General features: G+C 35.2%; 1 protein-coding gene across 1 annotated transcript; it reads right to left on the reverse strand.

Annotated features, from left to right (window-relative positions):
- Positions 1–10,251: 10,251 nt before the first annotated feature.
- Positions 10,252–15,586, reverse strand: LOC114286273 (large ribosomal subunit protein P2). Its single transcript, XM_082878520.1, has 4 exons — positions 15,457–15,586; positions 15,235–15,339; positions 10,905–11,140; positions 10,252–10,501 (listed from the first exon to the last, which is right to left on the reverse strand). The coding sequence occupies exons 2-4, from the start codon at positions 15,320–15,322 to the stop codon at positions 10,475–10,477; spliced, it is 351 nt and encodes a 116-aa protein (XP_082734646.1). The 5' UTR covers positions 15,323–15,339; positions 15,457–15,586; the 3' UTR covers positions 10,252–10,474.
- Between the last annotated feature and the right edge of the window lie 2,528 nt (positions 15,587–18,114).

The raw sequence follows: 18,114 nt of genomic DNA on the forward strand, positions 1-18,114 counted from the left end.
ATGCCTGTGGGTGGAGGTTAGATTACTTGAATTGGAACAATTCATTGAAATGCGAGTTTTAAGCCCACTTGATTGTGGCAAAATCATGTTTTCTAAGCCTACGTGAGGGTGGCAAATCCACGTCTTAGCCTACTTGCGAGTAGCACCTTCAAACCGTTTCAAAAACAAACATGAGATGTTTTGTTCCAACTTAGGCGATGCAGTCTATACTTGTATCCTGTGCGCATCACATAGTAATTCTAGGCTAATATACCGGAATAAGAACACATGTGTTTTCGAAACAAAATATCATGTTTAGTACAAGCCAATCTTTGATCGGGCGAGCGGGGGTGCTCATAGATGACCTTCCCTAATCGTACCCAAGTTCTTGAGCCGAGGCAACTTTGGTGATGACGGACACGTGGCCTTAGGCAACGAGTCAGGGTTTCCTAAATTCCCCCAAAATAAATATTTAGGTGGCGACTCTGTATCTGGCAAAGTAGTCCATGTTTGGCACTTCTTTCTTAAAATTCAGTTTTCCAAAACGATTTATCGGATTTGGACTCTTTGGTGATTTATCAATCTCACATCGCACATTGTGAGATCAGATTAAGAACCGTGACAAATGAGTTCAAACTGTAGCATGAGGCGCTTGGGGCGCGTCTACAGGTGGCAGGCTACCGACCACCTTAGGTGGTCCAAAGACCACCCACCCAGCTGACCGACCACCAAAAGTGGCTGGCAGGAAAGAAAAGTGGTCTACAGGGGGGAAACTGGTCTACAGGGGAAGAAAAATGGTCTACCGGAAGGGAAACTGGCCTGCACCCCTGTTCCACTCTCCAGGCAAAGGGTAACAAGGTTTGGTTCAAAAACAAACCAAAAAGGAAGAAAGATAAGAGTCCTCATGACAAGGCACTCAGCTAGAAGCCCCGAAAACTAGTCTTCGGGCCACTACAAGTGGCCTACGAGGGAAAGGTAGCCTACGGCTACAAAAAGTGGCCTACAGGCCTTTGTTTCCCTCTAGGCAAAGGCAGCAAGGCATGGTCCAAAAACGAGGCCAAGAGAAGAAAGTTAAGAGGTCTTGAGACAAGGCGCTCCGCCGAAGGCTCCGAAAACTCAAAACGAGCACAAACATGCACAATCACCGAGTGCACAGACGATGACGTCTGAGTCTTAAGGTCAGTCAAAAATGAGATGTCTACAGCAGGCCAAGAGGAATCACCCAAAGAGAAGGACAAATCAACCTTAGGTGTTGAAGCTGCAAAAACCTCCCATTTTAGCAGTTTAGCATGGCGACCTTCAGTATGGTTTTTGGATGGAGCTTTCCTCTTTAGGGAGAGGTCCATGAAATCACGAGAGAGGTGAAGGTCCAGGCCAGAGCTTAAAGATCCACCTCGGATGGGGCTACAAACTAACAGCCTCAGCCCCGAATCCCCTGAGTTAAGGGATTTGGAGTGGCTAGGTGAGGAATGGGCACCCAAAGAAGACGGACTATCCGTTGGTTCAGTAACAAAATACTTGGGCTTGGAGGGCTCATCAGCTCCGAGTGGACTAGCGTTGGAAACAAGACTGGTGGAGCCCAATTGACTAGACCCAGGACTTGGGCCACAAGGTCTCACAGAAAAACCGACTAGAGTTGGCTTAACAGAACGTGGCACATGTGGAATAAGCCCAAAACCAGGACTAACCTCTTGGGTTGGCCCATTCGCGGATAGGGGAGTTACATTCTGCAAACCGTTAGGTGTGGACAAACAAGTGGTATCTTGTGGCAGAGTAAAATTCTGAGGTGGCATACAAGACAAAATGCCTGCTGCCTTACTTTCACCTCGTACAGGCACGCCCGCGGTTGGTACAGGAGTATTGTCCCTACTGCCACCACCTGCTTTAGGATGGTACACGGAGGGGAACTCGCCGGTGAACGATGAACCAGAGAATCAGCATTCAAGCCTTCAACATGCGATCGCTGAAAAGTTCCATGGGGAGCCCCAATATGCTTGACCACACCAATGCGCATAGCAGGCCCATACCCCGAATTAGCACCATCGGCTCTAGAGATGAACTTGCAAGACGTATTATCACGCCCTATCCGACCACAGTCATAGCAGAAGTCAGAGAGCTTTTCATACTTATACAAAACACGAACATCAGCCATGGGTTCCTCAGATTGAGTGCGGCGATGAAGGATAAAACCTTGTAGTAGAGGCTTGGTAACGTCTAACTCCACACGAATCCGTAGGAAACTCTTACCCAAGAGGAGCCCATCCGAAAGGGCCTCAACTTCAATCAGCTTACCTAGACGATTTCCAATGGTTTCCCCATGTTTTTTAGACATTTTATCCAGAGGGAGGCCATGAACTTGTACCCAGAAAGGGCACCAACGGAAATCAAAATCGGAGATCGCCATCCCAAGGTGGAGAGGCTAGAGAACCAAGAGATTCCCCATGACCGACCAAGGGGCTTCAGCTAACACCTTGCACCGATCCTCACTCTTAGAAAATTGGAACAGATACACGTTATCACCCCAAGGTGAGATCACCAACTGTGAACACGGCTTCCAAGCACTCTGAAGAATATTTGAAATGGCTGTCCTATTAAGGATTTTAGGCGTTAGAATCTTCCCTACCAAACACAGCTCCGAAACATCCTCACATTCATCACATCCTTCAGAGAGATCCAAAGTTTCCATCGGTAGAGCAAACCACCCAATCCAAAGGAGGGTTCGAAGCACAAAACAGGGGTAGGGAAGGCACAAAGATCAAAGAGAGAGAGGAGAGAAGGCAAGCAGCACACTAGAAGGGTTATTGGGTCCCAAGGAGGTTACCGCAAAGGAGAACAAACTCTCAGACGAGAGGGAAAACTCTCATTTTAGAGAGAGAAACTCTCATTGTAGAGAGAGAACAAAATTTGGTGATGAATTTTAAATCTCATCCATTCAAAGATCAATTTCCACATAAGATGTTGTCTTGTAGATTTCAATGTGTTGATTCTAAAATTATTAATTTTATCAAAAATAAATGTATATTGTAAAAATTATGATATTTTGAATTTTTAAAAATCAAAATATATGTCATTTCACCATACTCTTTTATAAACATTTATAAACCATGAACAATTATTGTCGTCTATTAAAAATTAATGATTTTGAAGGAGCAACAAATCTTATTTAAAAGTAAATGGAGTACAAATTTACAAAATGGTACTTGTGTCTAAATATCCCTCGTGCAAATTGTCCACTTGCCAAGTTACTTTAGTCAAAATATGTATAAATTGACTAGCATACTTGATTTTACTTAAAAAATAACAAAATAAAATAAAAAATAAAAATTGCTTTAACGTTGCACCCAACACTTTCATCTTCATTTTTTCTTTTTCCTTTTTTAGATAATAAAGAAAGTTAACCAACAGTATAAAGTTAAACAACAGCACAACTTCAATGAAGACTTTTCTGAGGTGCTGGTGTTAGGAACACATACATACCCATCACAAGAAATTGGATACAAAATGTGTATGAATAGATGTTTTTCAAAAGTGAATTCCACCGACGGATTCAATAGGATTTTGTCAGTCCATGTATTTTATTTTATTTTTTTTAAAAAAAAAAACAGCAAGTTCAGTGCATTATTAGGGGCATCTTGTTTATTGTTGAAAAATAAGGGTTAGACCTTTTTATTTTTATTTTTGTGCGCACGCCTGTTAGCAAGATGGATCTACCTGGTCTCTGAATATTTAAGAAGAAAAATGATTTAGACCTATAAAAAGAGAGCTCTAATGAAGTATTAATTTGTCTTTTTCTTCTTTATTTTTTGTTTTTTATTTCACTGATTTTTTTTTTTTAGGTTGCCAGCTCATTAGAGCTGCACTGTAATAGCTCTAATTAGAGCTCTCCAATAGCACTCTATTTAAGAATTATGTATATTGTACTAATAATTAATAAGATAACCTTAAAATAGAATACTTTGTATTTTCAAAATTTTAAGAGTTCGTACTCTTCAAATTATTTACATTACAAAGTTTTCAAAATAGTTTCTAAATTAAATCTTATTAAATATTGATCTATTTTATTTGTTATATTTCTATGTTATTTAAAGTTACTTATATTCTTTTATTTGTTATTATTCTTGTTTTCTACTCATATATCATTTATGTTTTTTTTTTCTTTTTTCTTTTTTATAAATCACATTATAATTTGTTTGTGCATATTATTTTGTATTCATTCTTGTTTGTTCATTCTCTAGAAATAGGAATATTGTCTGGAAATTTAATACTGCTTATTGAAGCGGATTATCATTATACTCATAAAAACATATATTTTCAATTATAAATTTTTTTCAAAACTAAACCGGGTAATAAGATGGAAATGATTTTGTAACAAGTTACTTGATCATATTTATTGAGAAATATATTAATTAAGGTTTTGATATCGACCTTCTCATAGATGCTTTTATATATACTATAAAAAGTGACGATTATAACATTTTCAAATAATTAACTTTAGGAGTCCGTTTGTTTTCAGAAATAGAATAGAATGGACTGTTAGCGAGAGGATTATTAGTGAGGGGATTGCTAGTGAGAAAATTAAGAAAAATTGTATTTGTTTGATAACCAGTAAACTAGTAATAGTTCATGTTTGTTTTGAGAGATATAGGTGGGATTAATCATATAAAATTACACAAATATCCTTGTTGTATTAGTATTAAATTTGAGCATAAATACATTACCCAATTAAACTATTCAAAAATTAAAATTAAAATTACATAATAAAAAATAATAAAAAATTCAACTATTAATCTATTTATTATTATTATTATTATTATTATTATTATTATTATTATTATTATTATTGTTATTAAAGAAACCAACCAATGGTTTTCTCCAAAACCAGCTCATAATTTTGCAAAAGTGTTCATCCCATTAACAAAAAGATGTTGCCTTTCACTTAGGGATGGCAATTTGAAACCGGCCCGACGGGGATCCCCGATCCCGACCCCGATTTAAGCGGTTTTTCCCCGAAAAATACCCCCGATGGGGAGAAGACGGTATCTGAAAATCAATCCCCGATCTGTTTCAGGCCGGGGACGATGATCAGTGTTTAAGCCCCGGCCCGGCCCGATCCCGATCCCCGGCCCCGTCCCCGGTCCCGTCCTCGAATTTCCCCGAAGTAGAATTACTTTTATACCCCTTATATATATATATATATATATATATATAAAATAAACCAAACCGTGTATCACACATTTCAACTCTCTCACTCTCTCGTTTCAACTCTCTCTCTCTCTCTCTCATTGTTCTCTCTGGCCTCGACCCCCCTCTCTCTCACCGACGGCGACATCACCATCGCCGCTGGCCCCGACCCCCCCTCTCTCTCTCACTCTCTCTCTACCCTCTACTCTCTCTCCGTCTCCTCAGCACAGCTGCCACTGTTCGCGAAGCCGGCGTCGCTGTCCACTTCCGTCGACTCCGCCGTCCCTTCCACCTCCGTCGCTGCCCTCTTTCTTCCTGTCCATCGAGTCACCGTCGTCGCCGTTACACAGAGATCTCAGATCTGTGATTATACTATAGATCTGGGTAATTATCTATAAATTTGATTTCATTTATAATTTCTATAGATCTGTATACATGTAAATTTCATTAATAATTTCTATCTATTGTAGAAAATAAGAAAATACTATAGATCTGTATGTGTTTTGTGTATCTGTGTGTGTTTTGTGTTTTGAATGTTGAAACAGATTTGGATCGGGGGAGTTTCGGGGTCGGGGAAACCCAATCCCCGTTGGGGGCGGGGATGGGGACAGTCATAGGTTCCCCGTCGGGGATCGGGGCCGGGGCTGGGGCCGGGGACATTTTCACCGTCGGGGATCGGGGACGGGGAGGGTGATCCCCGGGCCCGCCCTGCCCCGTTGCCATTCCTACTTTCACTTCATCCATCTAAGGCCAACCCAACAGCTTTTACTTCATCTATCTAAGACTGATGGTAACGGAGAACAAGATCGATACAAGATCGATATCATCAACCTTAATGAGAACAATGATGTTGCTTCATTCGGGTATGATTTTTTTTTCTTGCAAATTTCTGGGTTTGTCAGTTTGTGGATGAGAACGACGATGTTGCCTCATTTGAGCCAATTTTCTGTAAATTTCTGGGTTTGTCGATATTTTCTGAAGATCGATGAAAGAAATAACGATGGCTTCATTCGGGTATATATATTTTTTTTTTTCCTTGCAAATTTTTGGATTTGTGGGTTTGTGGGTGTTTGTGGATGAGATCAACGATGTTGCCTCATTTGAGCCAATTTTCTGTAAATTTATGGGTTTGTTGATATTTTTTGGAGATGACAAGAACATTGTTGTGGGCAAAATCGTCATTCACACTCTAATACCAACGACTTAATTTCTCATACCAGGTCCTCTGGGCCTATGCTAATCCCCTCGTTGGAAGGGATTCAAAGTCTAAACGGATTATCACTCCATTGGCTATTTTGTAAACAAACATGATATTATGAATCCGACTTCACTACTAATCCTAATTCCAAACCTCAACTTGGAAAACAAACGGGGCCTAGTAGGCATAAAAATAGTTAATATTTTGTTAAGTTAATGCAAAAAAAATAAATAGGTCCAATTATATTGTTATTCTCAATTAAGTTGACAAAGAATGTCTGATTAGTTATATTATTCTTTTCTTTTTTTCTTTTTTTACTGCAGATATAAATTAAAATTAAAATATTTATAATAATTTTTTCCAAAAAAGGTTACATATATTTTTGTCCCTCCAAAACTCAAATTCTAGATCCGTCCTGCCTGTTAAAAGAAACAAAGTCGAACTATACTCTTCTCAGGAGCCTTCCTCTTTCATCAAGCCATTAATACACAGTGAGAATACAAACCCAGTTAAGCAACTTCCTTTTCTCATTCCTCCTTAAATCTATACACTTCACCAATACATATATATATATATATATATATGTCCGAGAGAAGTCTAATGCCGCGGACTTATCAACAGTGCCTCAATAGACATTGAAAATAAGGAATTATAATCGACTTGGTGGACGAGAATTATGCTATAATGTGTTTCTATCCGACTGTGCACCTAAAGAGACTACGAAAATGGATGGGGCAGTGCGGACAGTGTATCTGAGAAAGAATTGGTCTTCTATGGTGTTGTATAATTGCGGGCATCCGAAGAATCGAGTGTGGTTGACGCCAAGGGTTGTGAATTCAGACTCATGTTTCACTTGTTTGCAACTTTCTTATGCTGTCACAAAAATAAGGTTGTTGAGGGTGATCCGAGTACATTCCTCAAAGCAATACACACTCAAAGGGCCATGTTTTGATTCGCCAGACTTGTTGATGGAGGAAGTGGAAGAGTACTAGAAGGCAATGAAGAAAATTGTTCGCTCACAATGATTAGTATTTTGAACTCTTCTTCTGTATAACTTTAGGATGAGTCCAAATCTATATGGCAATGAAAAAAAAAAATTGGTTCAAAATTAGTTCCTCCATTGATCAAGAATTTTGATTTTTGGCACATGTCATGATGATTCAATAAGAAGACTTTCTATTTTTTCAAATGAACGATTTGAAAACCTATGAATCTACAATTGATTGCAAAGTTAATCATTCAGACTTTTCAATTTATACATGTAGATCTCAAACCTATAAATGGAGACATTCTCAAAATTCAAAGGAAAAAGGAAGTGATTTAGACGAAAAATATATATAGGGCAAATTACAAACACCCCTCTCAAGGTTTGGTAAAAATACAGGTTCTTCCTGAAGTTTGAGAAATTACATCCCGCCACCTGAGGTTTATATTTCCATAACAAATTGCCTCCTGGGGTTTTTATTTTCATACAGATTCCCCCTAATTTGTTATGCAAATTTGATCTTCAAAGGGCAATTTGTAATTTCTCAAATATCAGGGGGGATCTGTATTTTTACCAAACCTCGAGAGGAGTGTTTGTAATTTGCCCATATATTATATACATTTACTTGGACAAAAAAAGAAGAGACTTGTTTGGAATATCCTTAATAAGTGCACTTTTTATCTTTTTGAACTAAAAAATTAAGAAAAAAAATATAGATGTTTAGGTTAACTTTTTGACTTTTTTATGAAAAAATATGTATTAAAAAATTGTAAAAATTAGTGTGTAAGAAAAAATTTAAGATTGAGAGTTGTACAGCCATAATTTTTGACTTTTAGTGAATAATAATAACTTTTTAACTTTTTGAATAATTTTTTAACTTTTTAACTTTTTGACAACTTACAAAATTTGACATAGACAACAAGTTTTTTGAGGCGCGGCAAGAAAAAGCAGACAATAAGGGACAGCAGTGGCCGCACTTTCCATTTTATCGCATTCTTGCTTGGCTAACTACATTTGGAGGACTAATCTCATTTATAATCTTTTATTGGCCAGTAACACTACTAAAAACTCTATCTACCGTCCCAATTTAAACCATATTCAAATGGAGAAAAGAAAATAAAAAGTTAGGCATGTGAAAATAAAAATACTGTTTTTTTTTATATAAATGTGATAGTTTTACAATCAAAATGTTCTGAACATCTCCAAATATGTTTAATGATGTAGACAAATACAATCACCTTATTTGATTTTAACTGATTTTTTGAAAATTAATTTTTTTATTTTTTTTTATTTTTAAGGTTTAGAGTTTAGGTAAATTTTAAAAAGTAAATTTTAAGTCGAATAAAATTTTAAGTAAATTTTTTACTTTCTAAATACACATAACTTAGATCCCTTTAAAAAGTAAAATAATTTGAAACAAATATTTAAAAAAATCAATAAATACAAACATATACTAAATTTTTATATTTTGGACAAATTATCTACAACCCCTTGAAATTTAGTTAAATTACAAATTTTTTCTTGAGGTTACAAAAATTACATCACGCCACCCTCCCCCAGAAATTTATGTTCGCATAACAATTTAACCCCGTTGTAAACAAAGCATTAAACATGCTGACAACACCAAAACATATATTGACGGACAATATTGTCCATGTATCTTTCTAAAGCACCAAACAAGCTAATTAAATCTGAAATCCCTTTAATACGTCAACAAAATTTACAAAAAAATTATGTTAGATGAAAAAAAAAAAAAAAAAAAAAATTAAGTTTAGGCCAAGTTTGGCATCCTTAAAATAATCCATCTTTTTATCTTTTTATCTTTTTTCCATCACATCACTTCTCTACTTTTCTGCACATCTTTTCGTAAAAAGACAAAAAATCTACTTATTTAGCTCATTCCAAACATCTCCTTAATGTTATAATCCTCATTTCTTTTAGTACACGATACACCCAAAAGAATCTGTTTCATTTTATCATATTTTTCACACTAACTCATATAATATAAGTCATGTTTGGTATAATTTATTGTAATCTAACAGGTGGCACACATGATACATATACAATTCAAATAACTAATAATAAAAATAAATAATAAAAAATTTAATAACATAATATGTATATTATTTACGTGACAAATATGTTCTTAATGATACCCAAAGTCTTTGGTTCAAAACTTACTTAATTTATATAGAATAATTTTTTTTATTTTAATATATATAAAGTTACCACATAATATGAAGAGAAGACTTCACTAAACCAATTTAAATCTTCACTTAATAATAGTACAGATTAAAAATTAATAATTAAAAAATAGAAACTAAACCATCATTTCTCTAGCTTTCAAATAATTAATTTTTTTTAATTTATTTAAATTATTTTTACCTAGTAAATTATAAACAAATATTATACTAAACAGTCTGACACATACTCTTAAATTAAAATAAACTGTTTTGTAGCAAACAAGGCCCTACATTGTTGGATTAGTGATAAAACATAATATCCACTATCAACCATTAATTTGCAAACTATGCCACATAATGAGAATAAATATTATTATAATATACATATATCTATACACGAACTTAGGATTTTAATTTAAAACCAGTAAAACTATATACTAGCAAAAATTTTGAGATACATACACTATAAACCCTTACAATTTGAACCTTATAACAAAATAAATCTTAAATTTATAATTTTATTAATTTAAATGCTAATTTATTGATTTGTTTTAAATCTAAAACCTTGCAACAAGTAAAAATTCCTATCCTAACTAATTCATAGATCAGTGCATATAGTAGTAATCTGCAAGAAAAACCGTTGTTAGAAGCCTGCATGACAGACGAAGCGCATACCCTGTATAATCGGAATACTAATAGCAAAATCACACCAAAAAAACCAATAATTCATCAAAAACATTAAATTAGACACATTTGGAACAAAGCAACAAAATTCACTAGTTCAATAAAACAACCAAAAATATGACAAGTAGAGAGCTGCAGTATTTTTTAAAATTGCCAAGCTTTTTTCTACCAAATGAAAAACCAAAAGCTAGAGTCACTCTGCATAACAAAAAGTTTAAGCATACATTACTCTGAATTGTGGAGGAAAGAAGGAATCTGAACCCCTTAGTCAAAAAGACTGAAGCCCATATCCTGCAGCAAGTTGGAATAAAAGAGAAATCAATACCATTATGTCTGAAAGTTGTTCATATGCAAAGAGCATGCATGAATGCACAACAATTTAAAAATAGAATAATGCTAGATTGGTCATATTTGAATAGCATATTTGGGACCCATCTGCTGTGGCACCTCATATGACACTAACTATAACATTCACCTTTTATCTAAAATGAATGGGTAATATAGTTTGAATCCATCAGTGTTATGGTTAGTTTGAATCCATCAATGTTAAAAAAGTTAACCAGTAAACAGGTTGAAGCTCAGATAACCATGTAAGATGCAAGGAGAACTGAAATAACATAAGTAGCTGGGTGAAATGAGATGTCACAAATATCAGAATTCCCGCAACAATGTGATTAAGTGGATAAAAACTTACATCATCTGACTCCTCTTTCTCTTCCACCTTTTCCTCTTTCTTGGGCTCAGCTGCTGCTGGAGCAGCAGCAGCAGCACCACCACCACCACCATATGAGGTCACTCCAATAGCACCACCGCCACCAGAAGGAACTGATGCCAACTTCTCCCGTCCAGATGCAATGAGCTCTGTTATATCCTTACCCTTGACCTCCGACAAAAGGAGCTGAATCCTATCATCATCAGCCTCAGCTCCAACTATACGAAGTCAAAACAAAGCCATAATATCAAAAAATACAATACAACATTGTGGTTATGTCATCAACGAAATGCATCTTACATAGATTGTTTCAGGATAACCAATCCCTAGTCACCCTAGGAAAAATCGGGATTAAAGCAGTTGAGATCACACTAGTTTCAACGTTGTGTTTATGTCGTCAAAGAAATGGCAGTCGAGTTTTATTTTGCATTACATAAAAAATCATAAAAGTTGTTGTCATAACCAAATAAAACAATTGCATAATAAGCAACCTAGTTAATTAGTCATTAATCTTGGAATACCTAAAAGGAAAAATGAGTCGACTGTACCCACCACAATTTAGGTTATAGCATCACCAACGGAGGTGTTAAAATTGTGTAGTAGTGAGTTAACTAACATAAAGGAATAAAAGTGAACCCATTTTATGTGTATGTTAATTTAGAGAGTGAATGGGTACTGCAATGGAGATGTTAAAGCGTATGTCAAGTGCGCGTTAAGAATAAATAAATAAATAAACAATTTAAAAAAATTATTCCTCCCCCCCCCCCTCTCTCTCTCTCTCGCATTGACCCCAGTTCTCTGCCCCACCCTAGTTCTCTGCCCCCCTTCACACTCTCTTTATCTCTCTACCTTGTTAACTAATTCCTTACAGTTACCCAACACTTCAACATCCGAGCATTTTTAACATCTGCAAACGGACCTAACAGCCCCATTGGAGCAAAATTTTCATCCCTCCCCTTACTTTTTTAGCAACCGACACAAATGCACACACTAACATCTCCAATGGAGATGCTCCTAGAGAATCTACAATGAATGTGTTTGAGTGTGAGTTAGTGTAAGAAGTCAGCAAAAAGTGAAAGAGAGAAGGTTTTTTGATGCTCCAATGTAAGTGCCTAGGTATGTGTCAGAGTACAATGTTAGCTAAAATTTCAATGAGATGTTAAAATACTTGCTAACTGTAAAGGGTAAGTTCTCAAAGTGGAGAACGTAAAAGAAGAGGGAAAGAAGGGGGGAGGGAAGGCAACTGACAAAAGTCAACAATAGAAGTGTGAGAGGAGGAGATGAAGCCAGGCTTTATCTAACTTTTATTCTTAAAACATACCTTAACACATACTTTTAACATCTTCATTGCAATACCCACACACTAACTAAACTAACAAACCTTAACACATAAAATTGGGTCATATGAAGCACAGACACCTCTCCGAGGTCACATACCAATGTCCAACGTGTGTCAGACATGGACATGGGCTGGACACACTGCGAACACGTGTCAGACACACTAGGGACACTTGGATACGACATGTACATGCTACTATATCCTTATTTTTTGGTCGGAATAGCATACTCATGGTTTATAAATTTGATAAGAATAGATATTTGACAGAAAATAAATATATACTATTAAAAAATGACATCCAATAAATATATAAATTATATGTTTCGCACATGTCCCCAAAGTGTCATGTTATACATTTCTTGAAAATTTATGGGTCCATGTCGCATGCTTCTTAGATTGGGTCCCAGTTTTATCAATTTTTGTCATAGACAAAGTTTTTAAAGACAATACCTAATGCAAGACGTTTCATCCCTCACGAGGCAAGGCATAAGCCCTAAGACATCAACGCAAAAACATTTCAAATTTTGAATTTTGAATTTTTATATTTACTAAATAAATTCAATATTTTATTTTAATTTTAAAAGTTAAATAGTAGAAAAATATTAAGGGATTGTTTGGGATGATCTAAATAAGTGTATTTTTGGACTTTTTACGAAAAAACGTGAAATATGGATTGAGTTTGAAGTGATGTGATAGAGAGATGATGTAATTTAAATGAGATGATGTGACTTAAATAGGATAGTGACTTTTTAACTTTTTTGTATTATGCCAAACTAGGCCTAAATATAAAGGTTTAAATACTTTTCTCAATGCATCAAACATTTAAGGAAGCTTTTCGTCATTGAAAGTGATATTGGCATTCTTTGCTTTACTAAATGAGCTTCTCACTTGAGCATGAAGTTTCTTTCTTATTGATTGGTTACTTACTTACTTTTATTGTAAAATATAGTTGCAAAAAGTCTTTTTTTTTTTTCCTTTTTTTTTGTTTTTGGCATTTTATGTTTACACTATCTACTAGATTAAGTTTAACAACCAACTAATACAAGCTCTTCATATGCATGCTCGTATGCTTATGCACGAAAGGCACATGCCTCATACTGTGAAACACAAGCCCTTTGCGTAGTATAGCCCAACAATCAAAGCGCTAATGCATTTTTCCTCGGGCAAATCCTTTTAAAATTTCGGTCATACAAGAGCATTTCCAACCATTCACCAAATCCTTCATCAAATTTAATTTCGATGAAAATTGTGGTGAAAATGAGATCCAATCCTTACATCAAACTCCTATCAAATCAACACCAAATATATTTCATCAAATCAAGTATGAATCAAATCTTTCATAGAATTTTCAACAATCTTTTTCCCACTTAAGTTTGATGAAATTGTTTTTTTAAAAAAAATGAAGGATTAGATTTGTTTTAGGAGGGGGGGGGGGGGGGGTGGTTCACCTGAATTGGTTAGGTTGGGGGGGTTGGGGTTTAAGAGCATATCCAACCATTTACTTTTTTTTCACCAAATTTGTTCACCTGAATTGGTTAGGCCAGGGGGTTTGGGGTTTAAGAGCATATCCAACCATTTACTTTTTTTTCACCAAATTTGTTCAAAAATTAAGATGAAAAAATTGATTTGATATTGCTCACTCCTATAGTGAGAATCAAATTTTTCATCAAATCATTTAAAAATATCCAACATATCCTAAAAAACTCCTTTAACAAATTTAAGTGGAAAAAAACACATCTCCAATCCTTCATCTTTTAATAATTTCATCAAACTTAAATAAAAAATGAGTTGTTGGAAATTTGGTAAATTTGGTGAAAGATTTGATTCATACCTCATTGATGAAATATTTCGTGAAAACTTGATTTGATTTGAGTTTGATGAAAGCAGTGGATTGCATTTTTCATCAAATCTAAATTTAATGAAGGATTGGAAGATGATCTTTGGTATTTTAACACTTTGACAAAAAATTGGATTCTCAACATTGGAGTGAGCTACATCAAATCAAACTTTTACTATAAATTCTTGGACAAATTACATGGAAGAAAAAGTTAAAGGTTGGAGATGCTCCAACACACTGGCACACAATTTAAACATCTCCATTATAATTATTCATCAAATTTAAATTTGATAACAAATTTGGTGAACGATTTATGATGCTATTAGGTATTTTTAAAAAGAGTTGACAAAAAAAATTTTGTTCTCACCATTGGAGTGAGCTATATCACATGAAACTTTTGGTCTAAATTCTTGAACAAATTTGATGGAAAAAAAGTGAACGGTTGGAGATGCCATTCACTACCTAATTTGATTCCAAATTTGAGTAAAAAGCTTAATCTGATATGAACTACTCCCCTTTCATCAAATTTTTATCAACATCTTTTAAAAAATTCCTTTTCATTTCAAATTCCACTTTTCATTAAATTTGATGGGGGAAAAATAAATCATCTCCAATGCTTCACATATCTGAAACCCCATCAAATTCAAATTTTATGAAAGATTTGATGAATTAACAATTTGATGAAAAATATTTTTCCCTTGATTTGATATTGAAGATGATTTTATTTGTCAAATTTGATGAAAAGTGAAATTTGGGATAAAAGGGAATTTTTTTTAAAAAATAAAAATAAAAATAAAAATTGACGAAAAGATTGGAGTAGTTCATATCAAATTAAGTTTTTCACTCAAATTTGAAATAAAAAATTAGATGAAAAAAGTAGTGGAGGGTTGCAAAAAATCTACATGTATACAAACATATGTATACATGTTGGAGTTTTAAAGCAATAATGTGATACTGAATAAAGCAGAAACTTAAAACTAAGCAGTAAAATAAAATCAAGAAACGACCGAATCCCATAAGACTATAAAACAAATTAAGTCGAAAGAGAATAATATCTACCAAGAACTTTAAGTAAAAATCAAGATTTACATTTGCAGATGAATATGTATATAAACGAGATGTAAGAGAAAGAATACCAGAGTTGAGGATGTTGTTGAGATCATCGGCGCAAGGACTGGTGTTGCCTCCCAACACGGCCAGCAAATATGCAGCGACTACCTTCATCTCTTCCTCTTAAATTCCTTTACACACACACACACAGTGCAAAGATGTTACACATACATACATATATACATATATACATGTATACATGTCTATGGAGAGAGAGAGAGAGAGAGAGAGAGAGAGAGAGAGAGTACCAGAGAGGCTATGGATCTGCAGAATTGGGAGGAGACGCAGGTTCCAAACACAGACTGCGAGAAGACACAGGCGCAGCGTGTAATACTACCTCCATTATATATAGCTAGGGTTTCACCTGGATTGGGTCACTCTAGGTGAGCAAAACGGATCCTACTTAAATCGGGTCACTAGATTGTTTCCGGGTTCAGAGTCGGACTCCCGGTTATTCCCGACTAATGATTTGTTTGGAAAGATCTAAATTATTTTATTTTTTACGAAAAGTTATACAATGTGATAAAAAATGATATGAGCTAAAATAAAATAAAAAATAATCTAAAGTAGATCACCCCAAACAAAACCTAAGGTACAACTCAGGCGAGTTTCGAATGAATTGAGAGATTGCCCAAACTCAATTCAAGTTGTGTTAAGAGCTATCCAGACGTACCTAAATCTAAATTGTAATTTGAAATTATCTGTCAAAGCTTAACCTGAATTGCCTGAATTATACATAAATTTTAATTTTTTCTTTTTTAATGTAGCTGAATTAATTAATTTATTAAAATTATACTCTATTTAATTTTTTTTTATAAAATCAATAATAATATTAAAATAAATAATTTTATATAATTTAATCGAGATGTTACTACGGTAGTCATTACAATTTATGAATGAGGAAAAAAAAAAGTCAAGATTTTGTGTTGTTTTACTTATATATATAATGTAAGAAATTTATAACACAGAGGATAAATTGATTCATGCATACCTTACGTGTTAGAATTCGAAATGAAGAACCTTGGGAGTAAATCACATGCTTCACAACCACGAACAAAAACACCCAACAATGGAGTGATACTACAAAGTGAGTATTACTCTCTCTAATCACAGTGCAAAGGGTTGATTATTCTCATATGGGAGAGAGTTAGAGAGAGAGAGTAAGGAGAATGTTATTGGTACCACCCATTCACATAATGTATCTGATATATTATTTATTAGATATGTAACCTCCCATCCCTACCTCCTAATAGGATATGATAGATTAGATGTAGATATTGGGTTATCCTAACAAGATAAATAGAAAAATTCAAATTACATGGGTAATTTGAATAGGACATGGGTCATACCATATGGGCGCCCAAATCCAGGTCCAAAACCCAACCCGATTTCCAGCATCTCCCACTCACACATGAGTTGGCATGACACTGCCACATCTCTATCTCAATCTGTCCAAATATTGAACAATCTTATACTAGCCAATAAACCATCCGACCACTGAACAACACTTGCATGTGAGAGCTCTGTACTAGAAACTCAAAATGAGCCAGCATAGAGACGTTAATCCAAAAAGAAATAGAAATAGTGTCTCATGTATCCAGACCTATCTAGTTACATCGGTCCAAAACATCTCTAATCCCTCGAAGGGCATATTTGACCCTCCTAGGTCCTGTGTTATATTCACACTCAATCAGCATCCCATACAAAGCGATGTGAGTTGTCGATAGTGAATATAAAGCATAGATGTAGAACTAGATGAACTTCCCTTCACCCTTATATCATTTAACTTGGAATTGACCGTTTTCCCAGTAATGTTCCTTAAAGTTGAATCATAAATGACTACAGGCAACATACCAAAGTAGCCGAATATCAACTCCCCATCTTATGACATAGTCAAAGGTCACAAAAGACACAAAGTGAAGTCATTGGAAAAAATGACTTTTAGGCCTCACAAGGTGAGGAAGCAGGGATCCATTCTCTCACCTCGCTAATGGGTCGATAAGCACATGTAGTATGAATGTATGCTATAGTGGAGTAACTCTTTCAAAGAGTGATGTTAAACTCATACATCGTACAGATCTTAGTCTAGTCGCTCTTAAGCGCTCAAGTCGCTTCTTAGCGTCTAACTCGAATTCTCTATTTGCTTGCCTCTCAGGCATCAAATGAGATCTCGCATCTAGCTATTCATAACAGGCACATCATGGAAAAATGGGTACTCATATCCATGGTCGGTCTCTAACAAGACCTCATCTTGGCTCCAACCAAGGTGACATAGTTGGTAGATAATTTTAGCCTCTCTTTTGGCTCCAAATATAATAAGCCACTAGTTTCATCTTTACTCGCTACCTAGCGCTAAGGGCGATTGCTCGTATGAGTAAGTCAATCTTACCTACTAACATCAAATTTATTTATTCTGCGTGCTAATTTACAAACCATGACAAAAAGTAGTAAACATAAATGTGTAATCGAAACAAATATGAATACTTATGGCATAAATATCCTAAAAAAAAAATAAGAGTTCAACTGAACACACATATATCACCACCTACGTAGTCTTAAAGCCCTAACATGAGTAAGATAAACATCTCTAGTAATGGGCTTAGTCAAAGGGTCCACAACCATGTGACTCGTAGGGATGTGCTCCAAGATCACTTCTTTCTGCGCCACAATATCTCTGATAAAGTTAAACCTTACATCAATGAGTTTGGTTCTCCCGTGATAGTTAGGATCTTTAGCGTAAGCGAGTGCAGCCATGCTGTCACAATGGATAGTCATTGGGTTTGAAGTGTATGTGACAACATCCAAATGCTTAAGGAACCTCCTCAACCAAACAACCTCCTGAACGGCAGATGAACAAGCCACAAACTTAGCCTCCATAGTCGATAAGGCGATATGGGATTACTTCT

The sequence above is a fragment of the Camellia sinensis genome, chromosome 7, assembly GCF_055761805.1.
Source record: "Camellia sinensis isolate YWXY chromosome 7, ASM5576180v1, whole genome shotgun sequence".
NCBI classification, from domain to species: domain Eukaryota; kingdom Viridiplantae; phylum Streptophyta; class Magnoliopsida; order Ericales; family Theaceae; genus Camellia; species Camellia sinensis.

Excerpts from the sequence above, each read along its gene's own strand:
- LOC114286273 (XM_082878520.1), bottom strand. The coding sequence starts at position 15,322 with ATGAAGGTAGTCGCTGCATATTTGCTGGCCGTGTTGGGAGGCAACACC. Across the intron at positions 11,141-15,234 it reads CAACAACATCCTCAACTCTG|TTGGAGCTGAGGCTGATGAT; the intron begins GTATTCTTTCTC and ends GACTTCGTATAG. Across the intron at positions 10,502-10,904 it reads AGAAAGAGGAGTCAGATGAT|GATATGGGCTTCAGTCTTTT; the intron begins GTAAGTTTTTAT and ends AACTTGCTGCAG.